The sequence below is a fragment of the Equus caballus genome, chromosome 2 (assembly GCF_041296265.1).
Source record: "Equus caballus isolate H_3958 breed thoroughbred chromosome 2, TB-T2T, whole genome shotgun sequence".
NCBI lineage: Eukaryota > Metazoa > Chordata > Mammalia > Perissodactyla > Equidae > Equus > Equus caballus.
The window spans coordinates 23797446-23817356 of NC_091685.1; the positions used below are offsets into that span (position 1 = coordinate 23797446).

At 55.9% G+C, this 19911-nt stretch overlaps 1 protein-coding gene and 1 long non-coding RNA gene across 5 annotated transcripts in view; one reads left to right on the forward strand and one right to left on the reverse strand.

Moving 5' to 3' along the window:
- Positions 1–16588, reverse strand: part of ZNF362 (zinc finger protein 362) — a 40720-nt gene extending 24132 nt beyond the window's left edge. The window contains exons 1-3 of one of the 4 annotated variants that reach the window (XM_070249478.1): positions 16331–16456; positions 1424–1549; positions 477–549 (exon numbers count right to left, since the gene is read on the reverse strand). Coding sequence is in view for 1 of the 4 variants with exons in the window: in XM_023634034.2 (XP_023489802.1) it covers positions 1424–1461 (38 nt within the window). In the remaining 3 variants the exon portion in view is untranslated. Of the gene's footprint in view, positions 1–476; positions 550–1423; positions 1550–15696; positions 15885–16330 lie in introns of those variants that run through there. The other 3 variants (XM_023634034.2, XM_023634040.2, XM_070249479.1) reach the window with 3 other exon arrangements.
- Positions 818–2756, forward strand: LOC138920587 (uncharacterized). The gene is made up of 2 exons (XR_011432011.1): positions 818–1282; positions 1631–2756. It is a non-coding gene; the product is annotated as an uncharacterized lncRNA (long non-coding RNA).
- Positions 16589–19911: the final 3323 nt, after the last annotated feature.

Sequence of the window (19911 nt, forward strand, 5' to 3'; positions counted from 1 at the left end):
TGGGACAGGGGCCTCTTCTCTCCCCCTGTCCTCAGTCCCTGGGGGGCCCCTCTAGTCCAGGACTTTTAAAACCAGCCAATCCCCAAGTCTCCCCCTCCTGCCCAGGCCTCTCCCTGGAGCTCCAGGCCAAGCTTTCGAGGTGCCTCCCTGACATGTCCCTTTGGCTGTCACGTGAGCTGCTCAGACTCAGCAGGCCTGAGCTGGGCTTGGTCTGGCCCTAGGACATGCCCCTCCTCTAGCCATCCCCAACCCCGAGCGGGACAGCCCCGTCTGCCCAGATGCTCCTGCCACAGACACACATTGATCCACAACACGTCCCCTCCCTCCCCTCCCGGCTCAGATCCACCACCAGCCACGTCCTCAGGATCCCCGCTCCTCTCCACAGTCCTAGCTACCATTACCTCACCTGGACCACGGAACAGCCTGCTTTGCTTGGAGCCCAACATACCCAGGTTCGAGTCTTGGCTCCAACTCACCAGCTGTGTGATCCTGGGCAAGTCACTTGCTCCTGCCCCCCAAGTAAGGGATGAGCAGCCCAGAGCCAGGAACCTGACCCAGGATGGAAAGAAAGGATCAGGAAGGCCTTCCCAGGGGAGGTGATGCCTGCTTTGGGTCTTAAAGGATGAGTGGGAGTCAGCCAGGCAAAGAAGGAGTGGGCAGCATGGTGGGAGAAGCAGCAACCCAAGCAAGGGCCCAGAGGTGAGAGCTACACAGCGGGTGCGGGGAGCTGGAGTGTTCTGGTGTGGACTGGGAGAGGGGAGAGAAGGCTGGAGCCGTTAGCCAAGGCCCAACCTAGAAAGCCGATCCTGAATCCTAGGCCTGGACGCAGGACTTGGAGCCGTGGGCGATGGGACGGAATCTATGGTTTAGAAAGGGCCCTCTGACCGCTGGGTGTAGACGGGACTGGAGAGGCCAGGGGAAGCCAGGAGAGGAGGCAGTGGGAGGACAGCCGTCAGGAGGCCCCTGGGAATGGAGGCGAGAGGCAGGGGCTCCCCTCGGCCCAGGAGAAGAGTGACCAAGGACGCCTGGCTAGTTAGTTAAGAGCCGGAGCCAAGGAAGCGTGCAGGGTGCCCCGCGTGGTGTGGCCTGGGAGGTCCTCTGGACACGGACACGGACAAACATGGCCACAGGAACATGCAGACAGACAGCACCAAACTCAGACGCACGTGACAGACACAGACCTGTAGCCCCAAACATGGACAGATGGGGACACAGCAACTCCCGTGAGCAGGAACTCACAGCCGCCAGGACACGGAGTCGCCGGTGGACGGTGTTACAAGAGGTGAGCACACGTGGCCCTCGGGGCAGACCCAGAGGGAGGCAGTGAGGGGCGCTCAGGGAGGCGGGATGAACACGATGGCTGAGTCCCCCAGAGAACAAACCCCTCATTGACAGATTCAGCCTGGAATCACAGGCTCCTTACCTAGAGTGTCCTTTCCCACTTGGTGAACTTCTACTCATCCTTCAAGACCCAGCTCAAGTGTTCCCTCTTCTACGGAGCTTTCCCTGAACCCCCAGCCAGTCACTTCCTCTGTGTTCCCAACAGCACCTTGTATATGGGAATAACAATAATAACATAATAATAATAAAATGGCAGCTCCCATTGATTTCAACACCCATTGTGTGCCAGGCACTGGGCTGAGTACGCCATATGCATCACATCACCAATCTCCCCAGTGACCCTGTGAGAGGCGCATTTAACAGAAGAGGAAACGGCAGCTCACAGAGGTTGACCATCTTGCCCAAAGTCACACAGCTGGCAAGTGACGGAGTTAGGCTGCCACCCAGCACTCGGGGCCACTCCTGCCCTGGTGCGGTGACCTGCTTCCCTGGGGGACTTCCCATCAGACTAGGAGCTCTTCACAGGTAGGGTGGGTGCTCACGCACCTCCACCATTCCAGCGTCTAGCCCAAGGGGGTCTCAGAAGCTCTTCGTGGAGTGAAGAATAATAATACCGACCACCTTTTCTTGAGTACTTACAGTGGGCCTGGAACCGTGTCAGGACATTTTACAGCCATTATTTTACTGTTGCAATAGACTCATTATACAGATGAGGAAACTGACGTCCAGAGAGGTTAAGTAACTTGCCTGAGGTCACAGAGCCAGTCTGGATTTGCAACCAAGTCTGCCCATCACCCTCTCCCAGGAAGGTGGCCTCTGAGGCCAGCCTAGCAAGCTCCTCAAAGGGGCACTAGGGGACGGGGTACACCGGGTGCCAGGCCCTGCCACCCAGGGAGGTTCAGGCCTAGACATACACACACAAAGAGGACCGCAGCCCAGGGTGGATGCAGTGAAGCAACTTATGTCCCACGCTCCATTCCTAGCCCATCGCACAGATGTTAAAAAATGAGACTTGCAGGGCCGGCCCCGTGCCCAAGTGGTTAAGTTCATGGGCTCCATTTTGGCGGCCCGGGATTCACCGGTTTGGATCCTGGGCGTGGACCTATGCACCACTCATCAAGCCATGCTGAGACGGTGTCCCACACAGCAGAACTTAAAGGACTTACAATTTGGATATACAACTATGTACTGGGGCTTTGGGGAGAAAAAAAAAGAGGAAGATTGGCAACAGATGTTAGCTCAGGGCCATTCTTCCTCACCAAAAAAAAGAAAAGAGAGAGAGAGAGAGACTTGCCCTGACTCTGTTGCCACAGGGGAACTAGCTCCCAACAAAACAAATGGGAGAAAGCAGGACCCAAAACTGTCCGGACACTGTGATTACAAGGAGGCAAAAATAAAAACCTGTGTCAGAAAAAGCAAGCTGCAGGGAGCCACGCCCGGAGGGAGGCTGGGGTGCTGGGGGAGGTCGCCGGAGCAGACCTGGTTTTTCGTCTTTGTTTCTCTGATTTGCAGATTCTCTGTAGTATCGTTCAGTTGCTTTTATAATGAAAACAATAAATTTATTCTTAAAAAAATGAAAGAACAAGAGCCAGCCTTGATGGCCTATTGGTTAAAGGTCGGCACTATCACTGCTTTGGTGTCCTGGGTTCACTTCCCCATCGTGGACCCACACCACCCGTCTGTCAGTAGCCATGCTGTGGCAGAGGCTCACATAGAACCAGAAGGCCTTGGGGCCAGCCCAGTGGCGCAGTGGTTAAGTGCGCATATTCCGCTTTGGCGGCCTGGGGTTCGCCGGTTTGGATCCCGGGTGCGGACGTGGCACCAGTTGGCAAGCCATGCTGTGGCGGGCGTCCCACATATAAAGCAGAGGAAGATGGGCACGGATGTTAGCTCAGGGCCAGTCTTCTTCAGCAAAAAGAGGAGGATTGGCAGCAGTTAGCTCAGGGCTAATCTTCCTCAAAAAAAAAAAAAAAGAACTAGAAGGACTTACAACTAGGATATACAAACATGCTGGGGCTTTACCAGGGAGGGGGAGGGGGTGGGGGAGGAGAAGATTGGCAACAGATGTTAGTAGCTCAGGGCAAACCTTTCCCAGCAAAAAAAAAGAACGAACGAGAGTGGCTGGTACCAGGGCAGAGGGGGACACAGGGAGGGTCTGGAGGCACAGAGGAGCAGGCGGAGATCAAGTCAGCTGATGGGGGGGCTCCACTGATGCTGCATTCTGGCCCTGCCCTGCCCCCATCCTCCAGGCAGATGACGGGGGGTAGGGGGTGGTGGATGTCACCAAGGCTACCTGGCAGAGGTGACATCAATCTGCAGTTTGAAGCCAGTTAGGATTCCACTGAGTGAGGCAAGAAGAGGATCTCCAGCACTGTCCCTGCCCGGTCCAGGCCCCTTCAGCTCTCTCAAGGGTCTCCTCAGGTTTCCCCACTTCCCCCTCCCCCACTCCATCTCCTCCGGCAGTCACTCTGATATTCCTAAACTATAAATCAGATCACAAGACTCCCCTACTTAGAACCTTCTATGGCTCCCTACTTCCCTCCAGACAAGGTCTGGATTCCTCAGGCCTTACACGTCTGGCCCCACTGACCTCCAGCCTCCCTGGTTGTTCCTGCCTTACGTTCTGCCTAGCAGGTGTGAGAGATCCTCCAGTGGTCTGCTTCCCTTCCCAATTCCTCACCTTCAGTCAGGCTGCCTCCTCTCCCGGGAACGCTCTGCCTTCCCCATTTCATTGGTTAACTCCAACTTATCCCTCAGGCCCCAGCTTACAGGCCACTTCCTCCCGACAGCCTTCCGGAACTGCTCCCTCTCCACCCCCTCGCTGTGTTGGGTGCCTCTCTTCTCTGCTCCCATGGCGTCCTGCGTTTCCATCATAGAGCACCGATCACTGTTTCTCGTGCATCTCCGCTGTTGGACATGCGCTCTGTCAGGGCAGAATCACGGCTGAGTCATTTACCTTCAAGCCCTACATGGTACCTGATCAATGCCTGAATGAATGAACAGCCTGGGTGGAGGGAACTGAAAGTGTCATGGCCTGGAGAGAGGAAAGTCCCCTCCCCCGCCTCTGAGTGCCCACCACCCACCCTGGCACTACACTGTCCCCTGGGTTACACTGTTCTCTGTTTCCTGGATCTTAGCTCTATCTTCCTAATTGATCTGAGAAGGGGCTATGCATGCTCCGGAAAGACCCGCAGACCAAAAAGGATGTTAACAGCTAATAAACACAGAAAACGGTTCTGCTCCCCTAGCGGTGAAAATTAAATGAGCTTCACCTTTTAAAAGAGCAAAACAAAATAATAAAATTCTAATACCCAATGCTGGTGAGGGCACGGTGAAATGGGCACTCCTGTGCATTCCTGGTATACACCAGAATAATCATTTCTGAAAGGTTCTGGCAATGATGTGCCAGGAGCTCTAAAAATTTTCAGATTTCTGGTCTAGTGAGCCCATTCTTGGGGATCTTTCCCTGGAAAATACCCCAAATACAGACAAAGCTGTTTGCTTCAGTGGTTTTTTTAAAAATAGCAAAAACATGAAACAGCCAAAATTTTAAACAATAGAGGGATGGTTCCATAAATCACATTACACAGGTACACAGTCTATAGTCGTTAATAATAGCCACTGTTCACTAGCGTTGGGATGACTCATTTAACACTCATATCAGCTTTACAAGGAACTGAGGCACAGAGAGATTAAGAAACTTGCCCAAATGTAGTGGTTAAGTTCGTGTGCTCTGCTTCGGTGGCTCAGGGTTCGGAGGTTCGAATCCTGGATGTGGACCTATACACCATTCATCAAGCCATGCTGTGGCAGCATCCCACATACATAATAGAGGAAAATGGGCACAGGTGTTAGCTCAGGGCCAATCTTCCTCACTTAAAAAAAAAAAAAAAAGCAACTTGCCCCAAGTCAAGCAGAGCATGTACAATCTGAACCCAGAAAGTCAGGCTCCGGAGCCCAGGCTTTCCACCCTGATGCTGGATCCGTTAGAAAGAAGGATTAACATCACCCTGCAGTCATTTCGAAAATGCTCATGATACAACATCAGTCGCAGATGGGAGGGAAGATTTAAAAAATTATATGTTGGGCAGAGGAATGACATTTCTATAAAAGCTAGGTGCTGAGAGAAAAGAGGGAAGGGAACATCAACATGCTCACTGTGGTGCTGTCTGGGCTCGGGGTGAGGGCAGGAATGGTAGGTTTGGGTTTATTTCATTTCCCTGTTCTCTGACTTTTCTGCAGGATAGTTATGTGACTTTTTAAAGAAATATTTTTAATAAAAATAAAGGTTCAGCAAGCTTGGACAAGCAAGATACCCCAACCCCACCCACCCCCCACTAGGAATCTGGCCTCAGGCCTGCAGGTTTCCCCAGGAAGAGAGAAGGGCTCAGAGAGGGCCAGGTGCTCACTCCAAGTCCCACATCAAGCCTCAAATCCCACCCTAGACCCCATTCACGAGTGCAGAGTCAGGAAGGGACTCCCCCTACTATGGGGGACTTCAGCGGGGAGGACCAGGCCAAAGCCTGCCCAGGTCACTCACTCTCCTGCTGAAATTTTCTCTTGGGTTCCCATCACTTTGGGGTATGGTTCAAACTCCCCAGTGCAGCACCCAGGGGCCTCTGCCAAGGGACCTCTTCTGGTCACACCTCATCCCAGCAGGTAGATCCCCACAACCTCCCTCCCTGCGGCCCCTCTACACCACCTGCAGGTCCCCCAAAACAAGCTGCTGTCTCATGCCACCGTGCCTTTGCACAGGCTGTGCCCTTCCTTCCGTCTGGGGGCCATCACCCAGCTGGAACGCTGCCAGGATCCCATCAACCATCAAAAGTCTGCTCGGCGTCACTGCCTTGGGGGAACCATCCTGATGGCCACCCCCTGCACGGCTGTATGGGCAGCCCCTCCCCTGAGCTCCCACAGCTTCCTGGGCCCCCCCGCCAAAGCTCTGATCCCCCTCCTAGAACTGCCTGGCGATTCGTCCACCCAGTCCCCACAGGGCTCTCAGCTCCCCGAGGGCAGGGCTTGGGTCTGCTCCTCGGTTACAACCCCGCACCCCGGCTTGGCCCCACGCCCACTAGGCCCTTCCTTCTGGTCTCAGCGAAAGGGCACCGTCTGACCTTCTCCCCAACAAAAATCGGGCCACCCTGTTATCCACGCCCATGGCCCCCGCCATTCTCCCTACCTACCCCACCTTTGTATCACGCCTCTAAATCGTCCCTTCAGCTGTGACCCACAAGGACAGGGCCACCGCTGCAGCCCCAGAGCCAAGTGCTGGCCACACAAGGCACTCAAGTGCCCAGTTCACACTAGGTGCTCAATAAATGCTGACTGAGCGAATCAACGAGCGGAAGGGTCTGTCGGTGCAGGTCGTGAAGATCCTGAAGGTTGCCGGGAGATCGAGAGTAGAGGGAGAGCATTCTGAGCAGACGGGCAGCTTGTGCGAAGACACGGAAAACTGCCAGCTTCCTAGGACTGCAAAGGGTTCTCAAACACGCTCCCTGCCCCAGAGAGGGGCAACGAGCTACTGCTGGGGCACAGCCGGGCTGGGGGTCAGGGTGTTCCCGGGAAGATGAGCTCATTCCACAGAGGGCTGAACGAAGCTTTCATGATGGTGGAACTTATCGATGTGGGGGAAGAGGAGATGTCAAAAGAGAGATGCCAGGGAAGGGCAGGCCTGTGGAAAGAACTGCATGTGCAAAGGCCCAGCGGCAGGAAAGCACACAGCATGTTTGGTCTGGTGTGGGTACAGTGCAGGAATTTGCAAGGGAAGGAGGCAAAGTGGTCGGGGCAGTGCATAAAGGGCAAGGATTCCGGCTAAGGTGCTTGGATGAAAGACCATGGGGAGGCCTCAGGAGGTCTCGGGGCAGGGGAAGGCCACAGCCAAGGTTTTCAACAGATAGATCATTATGGAGCCAGAAGGATGGCCTGGAAGCGACAAACAAGAGATGGTCTAGGAGAGAGAAGCTGAGGTTTCCCATCTTCCCAGCTCCTCAAGCTCCCCACGTGCTAAAGTCTGCCTCCCACGACCCCTCTGCCCTCCACGTGCCCCCACTCCACGCAGCACAGCGCTCTCAGCCCCAGCTGCTGCGCCCCACCCCACCCTCAAGATCCAGGCCAGCCTCGGAAACTTGTTCCTGGGAACTTCCTGTGAGGAACGAGGCTCCCGGGGGTCCTGGATCCAATTAGGCTGGGTTTCCGCAGCCCCGAGGGGTTGGGAAGGGCTGTTTTCATAGCGATGATGGAGCTGATCAGAGAGGGAGGAGGCCACTGTCTGTGCGCTGGTCGCTGGGAGCTGCGATGCTGCCCCCTTCCCCTCCTTGTCCCTTCCCCTCCCTGTCCCTCCCTTCCCCCACTGCCAGCCACCCACACACGCCCAGGCAGCGACCCACTCTGGGAGCCTCAGTGCGGTCGGGTAGGGAATGGGCCATGACACCCTTCCCAGGGCTCAGAGAACATTCTGCAGGCTTTGAACACATGGCCATTTCCCCTGGGGACAGCTAGCTCCCATCCCCACAGGGAACTCCTTCTGCCAGCATGAAATGACGATAATAATTATAATAATAGTTACCGAGCCCTCCTTCCACGCCAGGACTGGGAGCTGCTTTGCATGCATTTCTCACTCAGGCTCCTAATGACCCTGTGAGGTAGATGCTGGGAACATTTCGAACTACCACACACATTCAGAAAGATGCCTAGAACATATGGCTTATTATAAAGTACACACCCAGGGGACCTAACAAGCCTCCACCCCACGTCCCTTCTCAATTGCAGCCCCCTCGCATCCCCCAAAGGTCCCACCTTCCTGGCTTCTATGGGAATCTCTTCCTTGCTTGGGGTCAGGAATGAGGCTCAGAGAGGTATGTAACCTGCCTGAGGTCACGCAGCCAGTGAGGGCAGAGGCCGCTGGAATCCTCTGCCATCGGCTTGCTGTGTGACCTTTAGCAAGTCCACTTCCTCTCTGGGCCTTCGTTCCTTCCTCTATAAGACAAAGAGAGTCAATTAAATCACAGCCTGGATTCCTGGGCCCTCTGAGGGGCAACACGGCAACTGAGGGGCTAAAAGTACCGATTCTGGAAGAAGATAGTGTGGCTTGAAGGCCCAGAGACTGACAGCAAATGGGGGATGATAACGGCAGCCACACAGCATTGTTGTGAGGATTCAGTGAGTTAATACTACGTATAAACCTTTCAGAATAGTGCCTGGTACACAGCGAGGACTCTGTGTCACCCAGCACTGTTGCTTTGTGGTTAGGTTCTCCGAGGCCTGAGGGAGCCTCTCCCGACATCCCAAAGACCCACATGGAAACCTGACCCCAGTGACGTCCGCTGGGCTGGGGCTGGAGGGGGCGCAGCCTGGGAGCCTTTCAGACCCACGGGAGCTGCTGTGCTGCCAAGTCTGGGATTAACTCAGAGCAGGAGAGCCAACTGCTGAACCCCAGCTGTGGCCGGGCCCCCAGGAGCTTTCCGGACAGGTCCTCGGGGTCCCGGGCTGGGAACCCCTGGCAGGTGGTCATACCCTGTACCTCAGGACCCCTGGACAGGCAGCCTGTGGGGCAGGTGAGACTGGGCTCAGGCCTGGGGTGGAGGCCAGCAGACAGAGTGGGCAGGGCAAGGCAGCAGAGGAGGGCTGGGCCGGTCAGAGAGGGCTGGAAAGGGCTGGGGGGGACATGTGGGTAGGAGTCGGCAGGCCAGGGAAGACCTGCCAGACCAAGCCCCACCCACCTCCTGGTCTCTTCTACCCTCCCCCAGGTCTCGGGGCTACCACCTTCTCCATGATCCTTGATTTCCCACCTCAGGGCCTTTGCCTAGGCCATTTCCTCTGCCTGGAATGCCCCCATCTGGAAAACCTCAGGCCACAGTTCGAATATCACTTCCTCCCAGAAGCACCTCTCCCCTGCACACATCTCTCATCACTCATTATAGGAAATCTAAACCACGAAGCTACAGGGAAGCCCCATCAGAGAAAAGCAGCCCCTTCCTAGCATGTACCAAGTCTGTCATCCTACCATCATTTGGGTGATCTTTTGCATCATGTCTGTCTCCCCGGCCAGGGCAGGGACTACATCAGTTTCCCTCCCTTCCACCCCCAGTATCCAGCACAGGGCCTGGTATATAGTAAATGCTCAAGAACCACGGTTGAATGAAGGCGGGAGATGCAAATGAGCTGCCTGGTCCACCCCCGCAGGCGGATCCAGGCAGGGTGTGGGACACACAGGAGTGCAGGGCTGTGCAGGAGCGACCCAGTGCACGGCCCTGAAGGTGGGGCTACATCCTGATGGGTGTAAATGAATGTGTGCACGCAAGATGCACGCACGTGTAAAACACACATGTGCCTGAGTATGCCCACGTGCAGATGGTAAACATGGCGTGTGCCATGAGCGTGAAAGGACACAAGGAAGGCCAGGCATGCAGCCGTGTGCCATTTCCCAGGAGGGCACACATGGGTATATGCAGATGTGTCTTACCCTGTGGGCGGAAGGAGTGTGTGTGTGTGTTCCTGTGTGATGTGTGTGTATCGCGTGTGTGGATGTGCACTCCAGCAGACGTGCCTCCTGCACACGTGGCTCCTGCGGGCCCAGTTCGGGACATCCTGGTGGTGCTTCTGAAACAGCAAGGGAGCACCCCAAATTTGCATAAGTGGGGCGGGGGGAGCAGGGTCTAGGGTGGTCGTGGAGTGGCTGATAGTGTGAATATGTATGACCGTGTCTAGAGGGGTGCCCGCCCCAGCCAGGTGCCCCCCGTCGGACCCCAGAACCTGAAATGGCCAGACTGTCCCCTCAAGGAGCATGAAGCTCTTGCCCGAAGCTCAGAGAAGGACCTAGATGGTAGGGACCCCCTCAAGGATATCCAGGCCACATGGATGAGGCAGGGACAAGGCAGGATGCTTTGGGCCCCAGAAACAAATCCCTTTGCCTTCCCCACACCTCATCCACTCAAGACACCCCCTGGCCCCTCCCCAAATGCTACCCAGCCTCCAAAGGCAGGCCCAGCCCGGGCTGCAGGAAGCCTTCCCTATCACCCCAGCCCCCAACCACCTCCACACACCCAGTTCCTCAGTCCCACCGCAGCACCAGGCACGACGCCGGGGCCTCGAGCAGCCCTGCGCATCCAGGGACGTCACCCCATGGTGGAGGTGAGGAGACCGGTGCGACAGAGGGAGCAGCTTCACCAGTGAGGGCTGTTCCTGCCTTTGAGCCCCAAGGCCCACACTGTGGCACCCTGTGGCGCACGGGGAGCAGAAAGCCTGCCAGGCAAAGCGTCAGGAAGCTACTGCTCTCGCTTCCCGTTTAGCTTCCCGATGGACAGAACGAGGATTCACCGGGTGGTGTCTGTGGGCCACTTCTCTCCACTGAGTGCGTGACTTTAGGTCTCAAATGGTTCTCCCACAACTGGGTACATAAACATCATCGACAGAGACTTTCCTGGGGTTACACACCGAGATAACTGTCCTCCTTCTCCGAGGACACCAAGCCTGTCCCACACCCTGGAAAATGGCCTAGCACAGCGCTACAGAGACGGGAGGAGCTCGGCATGGAGGCTTTGTACACACATTCACTCATTCATTCATACATTGAACACCGAGCACCCAGGCTGCCTCCCATCAAGGAGCTCACAACCCAGGGGGGAGAAAGAAGCCACTGAAGTCATCAAACCACAAGGCCAAAAGCACCGGGAAACCCTAACACTAACATCATTTCCCAGGCGTTATTCACAGGGGAGGTGCAGCGCCTTACACTTTGTAAAGAAAACCTTTCTAGCAATGACAACTGTCTGACAAGGGGAGGCTGGGGGACCTTGTGAGGAGAGAGCTCCCTGCCACTCTTGCAGAGATGAAAGCTGTGGGAAGGGCATTCCTGCCCTGTGCGGGGGGCCGGGTGAGGGTGGGCTTCCCCTCAACAGCTGTGGGATTCTAAGGAGGGGGCCCAGAGGGCTGGGTTCAAATCCCACAGTGCCCCTGATGAGCTCCGTGGACGTGAGCAAGTCCCCTAATCTCTTTGTGCCTCGGTTTCCTCATCTGTAAATGGGGTTAACAACAATGAGGAAGAATACATTAACATTTATGCAGCCTTTTAAACATGGCACAAAGTAAGCACTCTGGATACCAAATCAGTAAGGCAGTGAGGGTCCCCTTCATAAGATTCTCAATCCCAGATCAGATCACGTGAAGACTGCAAGTGTCGGGGGGGGTTCTGAGAATGGAAGAGCCCGGGATTCTTGGATCCCACGACTGAATCCGCTCATTTCCTAACAACAGCCTGGAACCTCCTGCGGGAGGAGAGGACACAGCTCGGTGTCACCTCATCTCCTAGGCGCTGCCCCTGGGCCACAACCACCCCCGGTCTCCCGAGCACCTCCTCGCCTCCAGGAAAGGCCCCACTGAACCACGTGGCACTACCCGCTCACTCGCCTGCACGGGGCTGAAGCATGTTCCAGCAGTGTGGACGGGCCAGAAGAGCAAATAAACAAATAAATAAGAAAGTTCCAGACACGGATAAGAGCCATGGAGAAAATAAAAAGTAGCCACGTGACCGAGAGCGACAGCGGGAAACCATTACAGAGCAAGGTGCTCAGGGAAGGCCCCTGAGGAGGTGCCAACTGAGTGGAAACCTGTGAAACAAGAAGGTGCCAGCCACACAAACATTAGGGAAGAACATTCCAGGCAAGGAGACGTGCAAAGGCCCTGCCAACAGGCTTTGTAAAGTCCAGATGCAGACAGACGCCAACGTGGCTAGACATGGGGAGACTGGGGCGGGGGGCAGCTGAGGTTGAGGGGTGGGTAGGCCTGGACCATGAAGGGCCTTGTAGGCCACAGAGGATTTTGGATTTTTGTTCATGAAAATGCCTAGGAGAGCCAGCCCTGATGGCCTAGTGATTAAAGTTCGGCACTCCCACGTCGGCAGCCCAGGTTCACTTTCCAAGTGCAGAACCACCCCACCCATCTGTCAGTTGCCATGCTGTGGCGGCAGCTCACATAGAAGAACTAGAAGGAGTTACAACTAGGATGTACAACTATGCCCTGGGGCTTCGGGGAGAAAAAAATAACAAGAGGAAGATTGGCGACAGATGTTAGCTCAGGGCAAGTCTTACCCTGCACAAAAAAAAAAAAAAAAAGCCTAGGAAACATTAGAAGAGCTTCAGGAGAGGAATGACAAGGCAGAGCAGGGCTTTCAGGGTCCCCAGATCATCTGGCTCATTCTGAAAACACCACAATGGTTTTCAGAATCAGGTAGGGCCGAAGACAGTCATCAACAATCCTTAAAATTCAGTTGGTGTATACGGAGCTCCTACCACCTGCCTGGCCAGGGCTGGGAGACATGGCAGACACTCTTATTGTCACTCCCCAAAACCCATGAGAGAGTTACAGGGAGCACCCCATTTTAAAGATCAAGAAACTGAGGCTCAGAAAGGGGAAGAATGTGCCCCAAATCACACAAACCATGCACCATACTATGCAAACTGTAACGTCTGATTCACAAATGAGACTTGGTCTCAGGCCCCAGATGCACCATCATGATGGTCTGTGGCACTCCTTTGGTATTTTCAAGGCTCCTCTTCTCCAAGAGACCTTTCCTGGGGACCCATGTGGGCACCCACGAACACTACCCTGGCCGATGCTTTACACACCTGCAGTCTCACACTTTCTTCTCTTTTGGCTTTGGAGCCCCAGAGGACTGGACTTGTATCTCACAAGGTTGTCCAACCTGGGCTGGGTGAGCTGGGGGTCAGATGGATGGATGGATGGATGGACAGACAGATGGATGGGTGGATGAATGGATGGACAGATGGACGGGTGGACAGATGACCGGACAGATGGACAAATGGACGGATAGACGGATGGAAGGATGGATGGATGGACGGATGGAAGGGTGGATGGACGGATGGACAAATGGACGAATGGACGAATGGACGAATGGATGGATGGATGGACAGATGGACGGGTGGATGGACGGATGGACGAATGGATGAATGAATGGATGGACAGATGGATGGATGGATGGATAGATGGACTACTGAAATGCCTAATCAAAAAACTAATGAACGTACAATGAAAGAATAAAGGAATGATCTAGCAAACCAACGAATGAATAAACCAACCAATGACAGATAAATAAACAAATGAAGGAAAGAAGAAATGACCCACTTCATAGAGAGGCAGGGCAGGGAAGTGTCTGCCCAGGGAAGGGTTGGGACCAGGCTAGCTTCAGACACAGTCCACACCTCACTCACACATGAGCTTCCCCTCTCCCTGGGGCCATCTTGCCTCCATTCCCCAAGACCACAGATAACCTATTTGTCAGCCCCTGGGACAAACCCATGTCTCTGCCAAGTGTTGGTCATTTTAGCACCCACAGCCCCATCTCCACCACCACCACCAGCTCTCCGGGGCCCAGTGGAGCCTGGCAAAGGGTAGAACAGTTCACTCTCCCCCGGAGTGTCTCACAGATGAAGGGAGACCAGAGATCAGGGTTCTGGCCCTAACTGCGACCCAAATTGCTGGGTGACTTCAAGCCAGTGGATTCCCCTCTCTGACCCCAGATGACCTCTCAGGACCTTTCCAGCTCTGACACTCTTTAGGGGGTGGGTCTTTAGATTTTTACAGAGTCACTGGGTCAGCAGAAGAACTTGAGATCAGAAACTAGAAGGCGGGAAAGAGTCCAGTCCACAAGCACCAGGGTCCACCTAGGAAAAGGCTCAGACAAGGAGTGTAGAGGCTTGAGTTTACGCCCTCCTCTGCTGCTGCTCAACCTCTCCAAGCCTCAGTTTCCTAAATTTTAAAATGGAGTTAGGTATCGCAACCTTGACAATTTCACCCCAACCAAACTTCTAGAAGAGACTGATGGGATAACAATCACGCACTAGCCTGTGCAAACTGTAAAGTTCCATTCACTCAGGAAGGATTATGATGGCTGACACCCAGGGGAGGGACAGGGGACATGTAGTCCCATTCTAGTCCAGTTCTGTCCCAATGACTCTTCCAGGGATCAGAGCCCCAGTGGAGAACAGGGAAGAGAGCCCAGAAGAGGAAGCCTGAACATCTGCATCCCTGTCTCAGCTCTTCTTCTAACCGGCAGTGAGATGTTAGGCAAGTCACTTTCCCTCTCTGGACTTCAGTTTCTCCATCTGAAAAATGCCTGGCTTGGTACCCTGACCCAGGTATGCCAAGTGCTGCAGCCCCAAATCCATAAACACAGCCTTCAGGGAGCTCACGCTGCCTGCTGGAGCCAGGACACAGCCCAGGAGTGAGACCAGAGGGGTCACCTCTACAGGAGATGCTGGGGCAGAAGCTAGACAGCCTCAGGGTCCTCCCAGGACAGACAGACTTTCCCCAAGGGGAAAGACCAGGCCCAACCTGTCCCAGAGCCTTGGACAGCGCCAGCCACCCCAGATGTGAGGGCCTGGCCTTCAGACTCCCTCTGCAGCCTGCAAAGCCAGCAGGCCCTGACCTGTCCAGGGAGACACTTCAGGAAGTTCACCAAAGTGCAGTCTCCAACAGACGAGCCTCCAGGGTCCCCGCCGGGTGGCAGAATGGGGGACAGAGAGCACCACAGGCGAGGCCTCAGGAGACCCTGACTAGCACACCAGCAGCCCCCCACCACCAGACAGCCTCTCCTGCCCTTCCCCTCAGACAGGACCCACTGGAGCTACTGGTTTGCTCTGAGCCAAGAGCCCACCACGTGGGGGCATTCCCACCAGATGCCACCTCGGGCGCGCGGAGGCCCACCAGTCGGGGAAGGGGCTCTCCAACTGACAACTGCCAGGCGCACTTGCCCAAGGGCTCGGGAGCCACTCCAGCGCCCAAGGCAGGATCCCGCCTACAAGGGGGGTCCCCGGCCACCCAGGAAGGAGACAGGCCCACCCCCACACACAGCTCCGGGCTCCGAGGGATCCGCACCGCTGGAGGGCAGGGTGGGGGAGCGCAGGGAGATCCCCCCAAGCCAGGGGTCTTAGCTGGAAAGCCCGGGCCCACTCAGAGCCCCTTTTGCCAGCCCTCTCCCCCAAAATCTGAGCATATAGTTCCTTACGATGCCATTTTTACAGAATCTCTTCCAAAAGACGCTTCCTGGTTCCCCCAAACCTCATCCCCAACCCTCCACATCCCCCCCCTGCAGCTCTGAGGAAACCGGCAGTTAACTTTTTCCCCAAAATCACGCAAAGGCCGCCGGCTGGGGGAAAAAATGCGCCCCGAGATCCTTTCGCGGCATTTCACCGCCTTCCAAAAAAAAAAAAAAAAAGCTAAAAAAAAAAAAAGAAAAGAAAACTTTCGGAGTTAACTTTAAATTCCCAACCCTCCCCCCCAAATCGCCCAGCGGCTTCCTTTTTTTTCTCTTCTTTAAAGTGCAATCGCATTGTGTCTCACCTCCCCGAAAGGCTCGCGGCTCTCGCCAAAGAAAAGGAAAAAAAGCCGACCCTTCGGGCGCCCCTCTGCTTCCAGCCGCCTCTCCCACATTCTCAGACAGTTTTATTAAAATTTTCAGACAAAAGAAAAACAAAAATGGCAGCCTGGCTTATTTTTAAAACAGGACAGGGACGCCATATTCTGCAGATCTGCAAAAAAAGGGAGAAATCCGGCACTGGCCGCTCCACCGGGCCGCCTGCAAAGTGCGCGAACCGCGCCGTTTGCAAGCCGTTTATTTGCATTAAGCCCCATGAATCATTGTTTACCGGAGAATTGCAGCAGGTTTGAATAGCCCGGCTTAAGAAAACACACACACACACACACACACACACGCACACACACACGCACACTCGGAGAGCAGACCCAGACACGCCGCCGGAGCACTTCCTACCCCGCGCGCCGCCGCCGCCGCCGCCGCGCTCCGGGCCGGGCCCCCGGGCAGGCAGCCCCGGCCCCCCGCGCGCCCCAGCCCGCGCTGACAGCGCCCGCGCCCCGGCCCGCGCCCCCGCCCGCCCGCAACTCGGCGCAACTTTCCCGCGGCCGGGCGCCCGCCGCCGCCGGGCCCGCTCCCCGCGCGCCCCGGGCCCGCACGGACCTGGCTGTGCTGGCGGCGCCTCCGGGACGCAGCCGCAGCCCCGCGCCCGGCGGCCCGAGCAGGGCCGGGCTGGGGCTCCGGCTCCGGGCTCCGGCTCCGGCTCGGTGCGGAGCCGCGCGCAAACCTTCCGGGTCGCCTGCTGTTCACTTCTGGGTTCTGCAAGCGCCGAGGCGGCGGCGGCGGCGGCGGCGGAGGCTGGGTCTGCAGCGCCGCGCGGCCCCCCGTGCGCTCGGCGAGCCCCCGCGCCAGGCGCCCGGCTCCGGGGGGGGCCGCGTCGGGCCCCCGCCTCTCGGCTGCGCAGCCCGTCCGGCCCCGGGGCTCCGGCGAGTGGGCAGCGCCGGGCGCGGGCGGCGGCGCGCGAGGGGAGGGGGCCGGCGGGGGGCGGGGGCGGGCCGCGCGCGGGGGGCCCCGCTCGGCCCCGGGGCCTCGTCTCGCGCTCGCCGCCGCCGCCGCCGCCTCGCAAAGTTGCGCGGCGCCCCCCGCCCGCCCGCGCCGGAGGCAGAGCCACAAAGGAACTCCGCGCCCCCTCCGCCCGCCGCGCCGCGCGGGGAGGGCACCGGCGCCCGGCCCTAGGCCAGCCCCTTCCCCAGCGCGGGGGCTCCCGGGGCCCCGGCGGCCGCGGCCATTGTCCCGCCCAGGCCGGGCCGCCGCTTCGCCGTCCCCTCCCCGGCGATGGCGGGCCGGGGACCCGGGCCTGGCCGAGCCCTCGCGGTGCCAGGCTGCCCCTGGGGGTCCCCTTCGCAGACGGCAGACTGGAGGGGACCCCCGGGATGGGCCCCCACACCTGAAAACCCGCGATCGTGCTCGAAATCCAGGCTGAGATTTTTTTTTAAGACGAGGACATGGGGATGGGGGGCAGAAGTTTGTACAGGCCAGGCCACCCCTCCCTCCGTAGGCGCCGGCCCTCCCTGGCCGTAGGCCCGAGCCCCCAAAGGGTGGGGCCGCCCCAGGCTGTCAGCGGCTCTTCTCGCAGAGTCTATCAGAGGTGGCACCGGCTGTCCCCCGGCTCCAGACCTTAGAGCCATCTGCGTGTGACTCCTCCTCCCGCCTCACCCTCCCCAGCCAATCAGTCACCAAGTCCTCCGGATTCGGTCTCCCGGGCTGTGTCAGTTTCCAAACTTTTCTACCTGAGGCGGCGGCCAGTCCCTGGGTCCTGTCACCGGCTCAGACTTCTGCGACACTCCACACTCGCTGCCACCCAACCTCTAGGCCACAATGAATCAAGGCTGGCCCTGCCCTCAGGGAGCACCCAGTCCCCTGGGAAGGACGTGCACACTCACCTGCCTGTCTTTGAGGTCCTCTAGGAAGCATTTCCCAATTGGGTAAATAGTGATTGAGGACCTGCTGGCTACGCCTGGCTGGAAACACAGCTATGAACAAATTGGACAAAGTCCCTGTCCTCGTGGAGCTTCCGGTCTAGCAGAGGATGTCAAGGCTGTGAGAACTGGGGGACAGGGCCCACCAGGCCATTTGTTTCCAAGCTCCAAGCCCCAAGCACAGTGCCAGGCACAGAGCAGGGCACAAAACACATGTGTGACAGCAATTAGTCGGAATTACAAAGCCCCCCGGGCAGCGGTGGGGCAGGGCATGGGGACAGGCAGTCATTGGACAGAGGAGGCCATTCTTTTTCTCAAGGAGGTGGACGAAGTCTTCAGAAATTAAATCTAGGGTGAGCCAGGTGGGGAAGGGTGGGCCTTCCAGTTTCCAGAAAAATGGGGGTGATAAGTATCAACCCACTGTTAAATTAATAAATGGGAGAGAAAAAACAAACCTCTCAAGCAGAAGAATTTGAAAAATTTTACAGAGCATCACTCCACTCCTTAAGTGAGGGCTGTGCGTAGTGACTTCCTTCCAAGGTGGAGAGTGTGGAAAAGGAGGGAAAAAAGAGTCACTTCACAGTGGAGACGCCTGACAAACGCCACCTCAGCCAGGGGCTCAAGGTCAATGTCAACTGCTACAAATCACGTTGACAGTAGGTGCTCTTGATATCATGTGACCAAAATGACACTTTACCTCTGTGGTCTTCCTCCCAATAACCTATAACCTCAGTCTTGTCATGAGAAAGACACCAGACAAACTCGAATAGTGGGGCGTCCTGAAAAATACCCAACTAGTACTCCTCAAAACTGTCAAGGTCATCAGAAACAAGGAAAGTCTGAGATGCTGTCACAGCCCAAAGGAGCCTAAAGAGACATAACAACTAAATGTAACGTGGTATCCTCAGAACAGAAAAAAGACATTAGGTAAAAACTAAGGAAATCTGGGGCCGGCCCCGTGGCCGAGTGGTTAAGTTTGCGCGCTCCGCTTCGGCAGTCCAGGGTTTCACTGGTTCAGATCCTGGGCACAGACATGGCACGGCTCATTAGGCCATGTTGAGGCGGCGTCCCACATGCCACAACTAGAAGGACCCACAACTAAAATATACAACTATGTCCTGGGGAGAAAAAGCAAAAAGATCCTAAAAAACTAAGGAAATCTTAATGAACTATGGACTTTAGTTAATAAAAATGTGTCAATAAAAGTATCCATCAGTAATTGTAACAAATTACAACAAATATACTAACATACCATGTTACTAATATGGAAAATTGGGTGGGGATATATGAGAACTCTCTGTAATATCTTAATTTTTCTGTAAATCTAAAACTGTTCTAAAAAATGAAGTTTACTAACAAGAAAAAAACTATAAAAAGAAACTAACCCGTGTCATTGTTGTTCAATGAAATAACACTTGACACAGCACCCAACACGTTCTAAGATCCCAACAAATGTGATTATGTTATGATTATCACGCACTTCAATCAGCACATGCAAAGGCACTGGAGTCTAGAGTGGAGAGGGAGATGGGAGACAGACTCCTAAAGGCTTTGACTGCTGAGCCCAGGTCTTTATATGGGATTATGAGGGAAAGGGTAACACAGTCTGGCCCATCTCTACCTCACCAGCCTCTTGTCTAACCATCAGGAAAGCTATGCTCCAGCCAGACAAAGTGAGCTGCCCTCTCAGGCCTCACCATCTCCTTTCTAAGGCCTTTGCACATGCTGTTCCCTCTGCCTGGAACACTCTTCCTTGGCCTTTCGTCTCACCTTTCCTGGTCACCTTCAACTCATCCTTCAGGTCTTAGCTTAGACATTCTCTAAAAAGCCTCCCAGGACCTTCCAAGATGCTATACATAGGATCTGAATGGAGTCGGTATGGGCGGAGGTGCAGTAAGCCAGAGATGGGGAGACTGAACTCATCTTTTTGCCACTGGCACCCGGACTCCCCTCCCCAAAGTCTAGCCACCCTAGATGCTTCCCTTCCCTGAACACACTGTGCACCTCCCTGCCTCCAAGCCTCTACCTGGGATCCTTAATCCTTGTCTCCCCATCTTCTCTCTCTCTGCTGAACATCTGCTTATTGAGGCTCAGCTCCATCTTCACCTCCTCTGTGAAGTCGTTCTAGGTTCTCTGTGTGGGAAGAGGCACTTTCCTGTGGTTCCCACGAGCATCATGGTCCTCCAGCCGCAGTGCTGGCAAAGCCCTCACCGCGGTGCATTAGGAAATGTTTGCTGAATGGATGCACAAATGATGGGATGGACA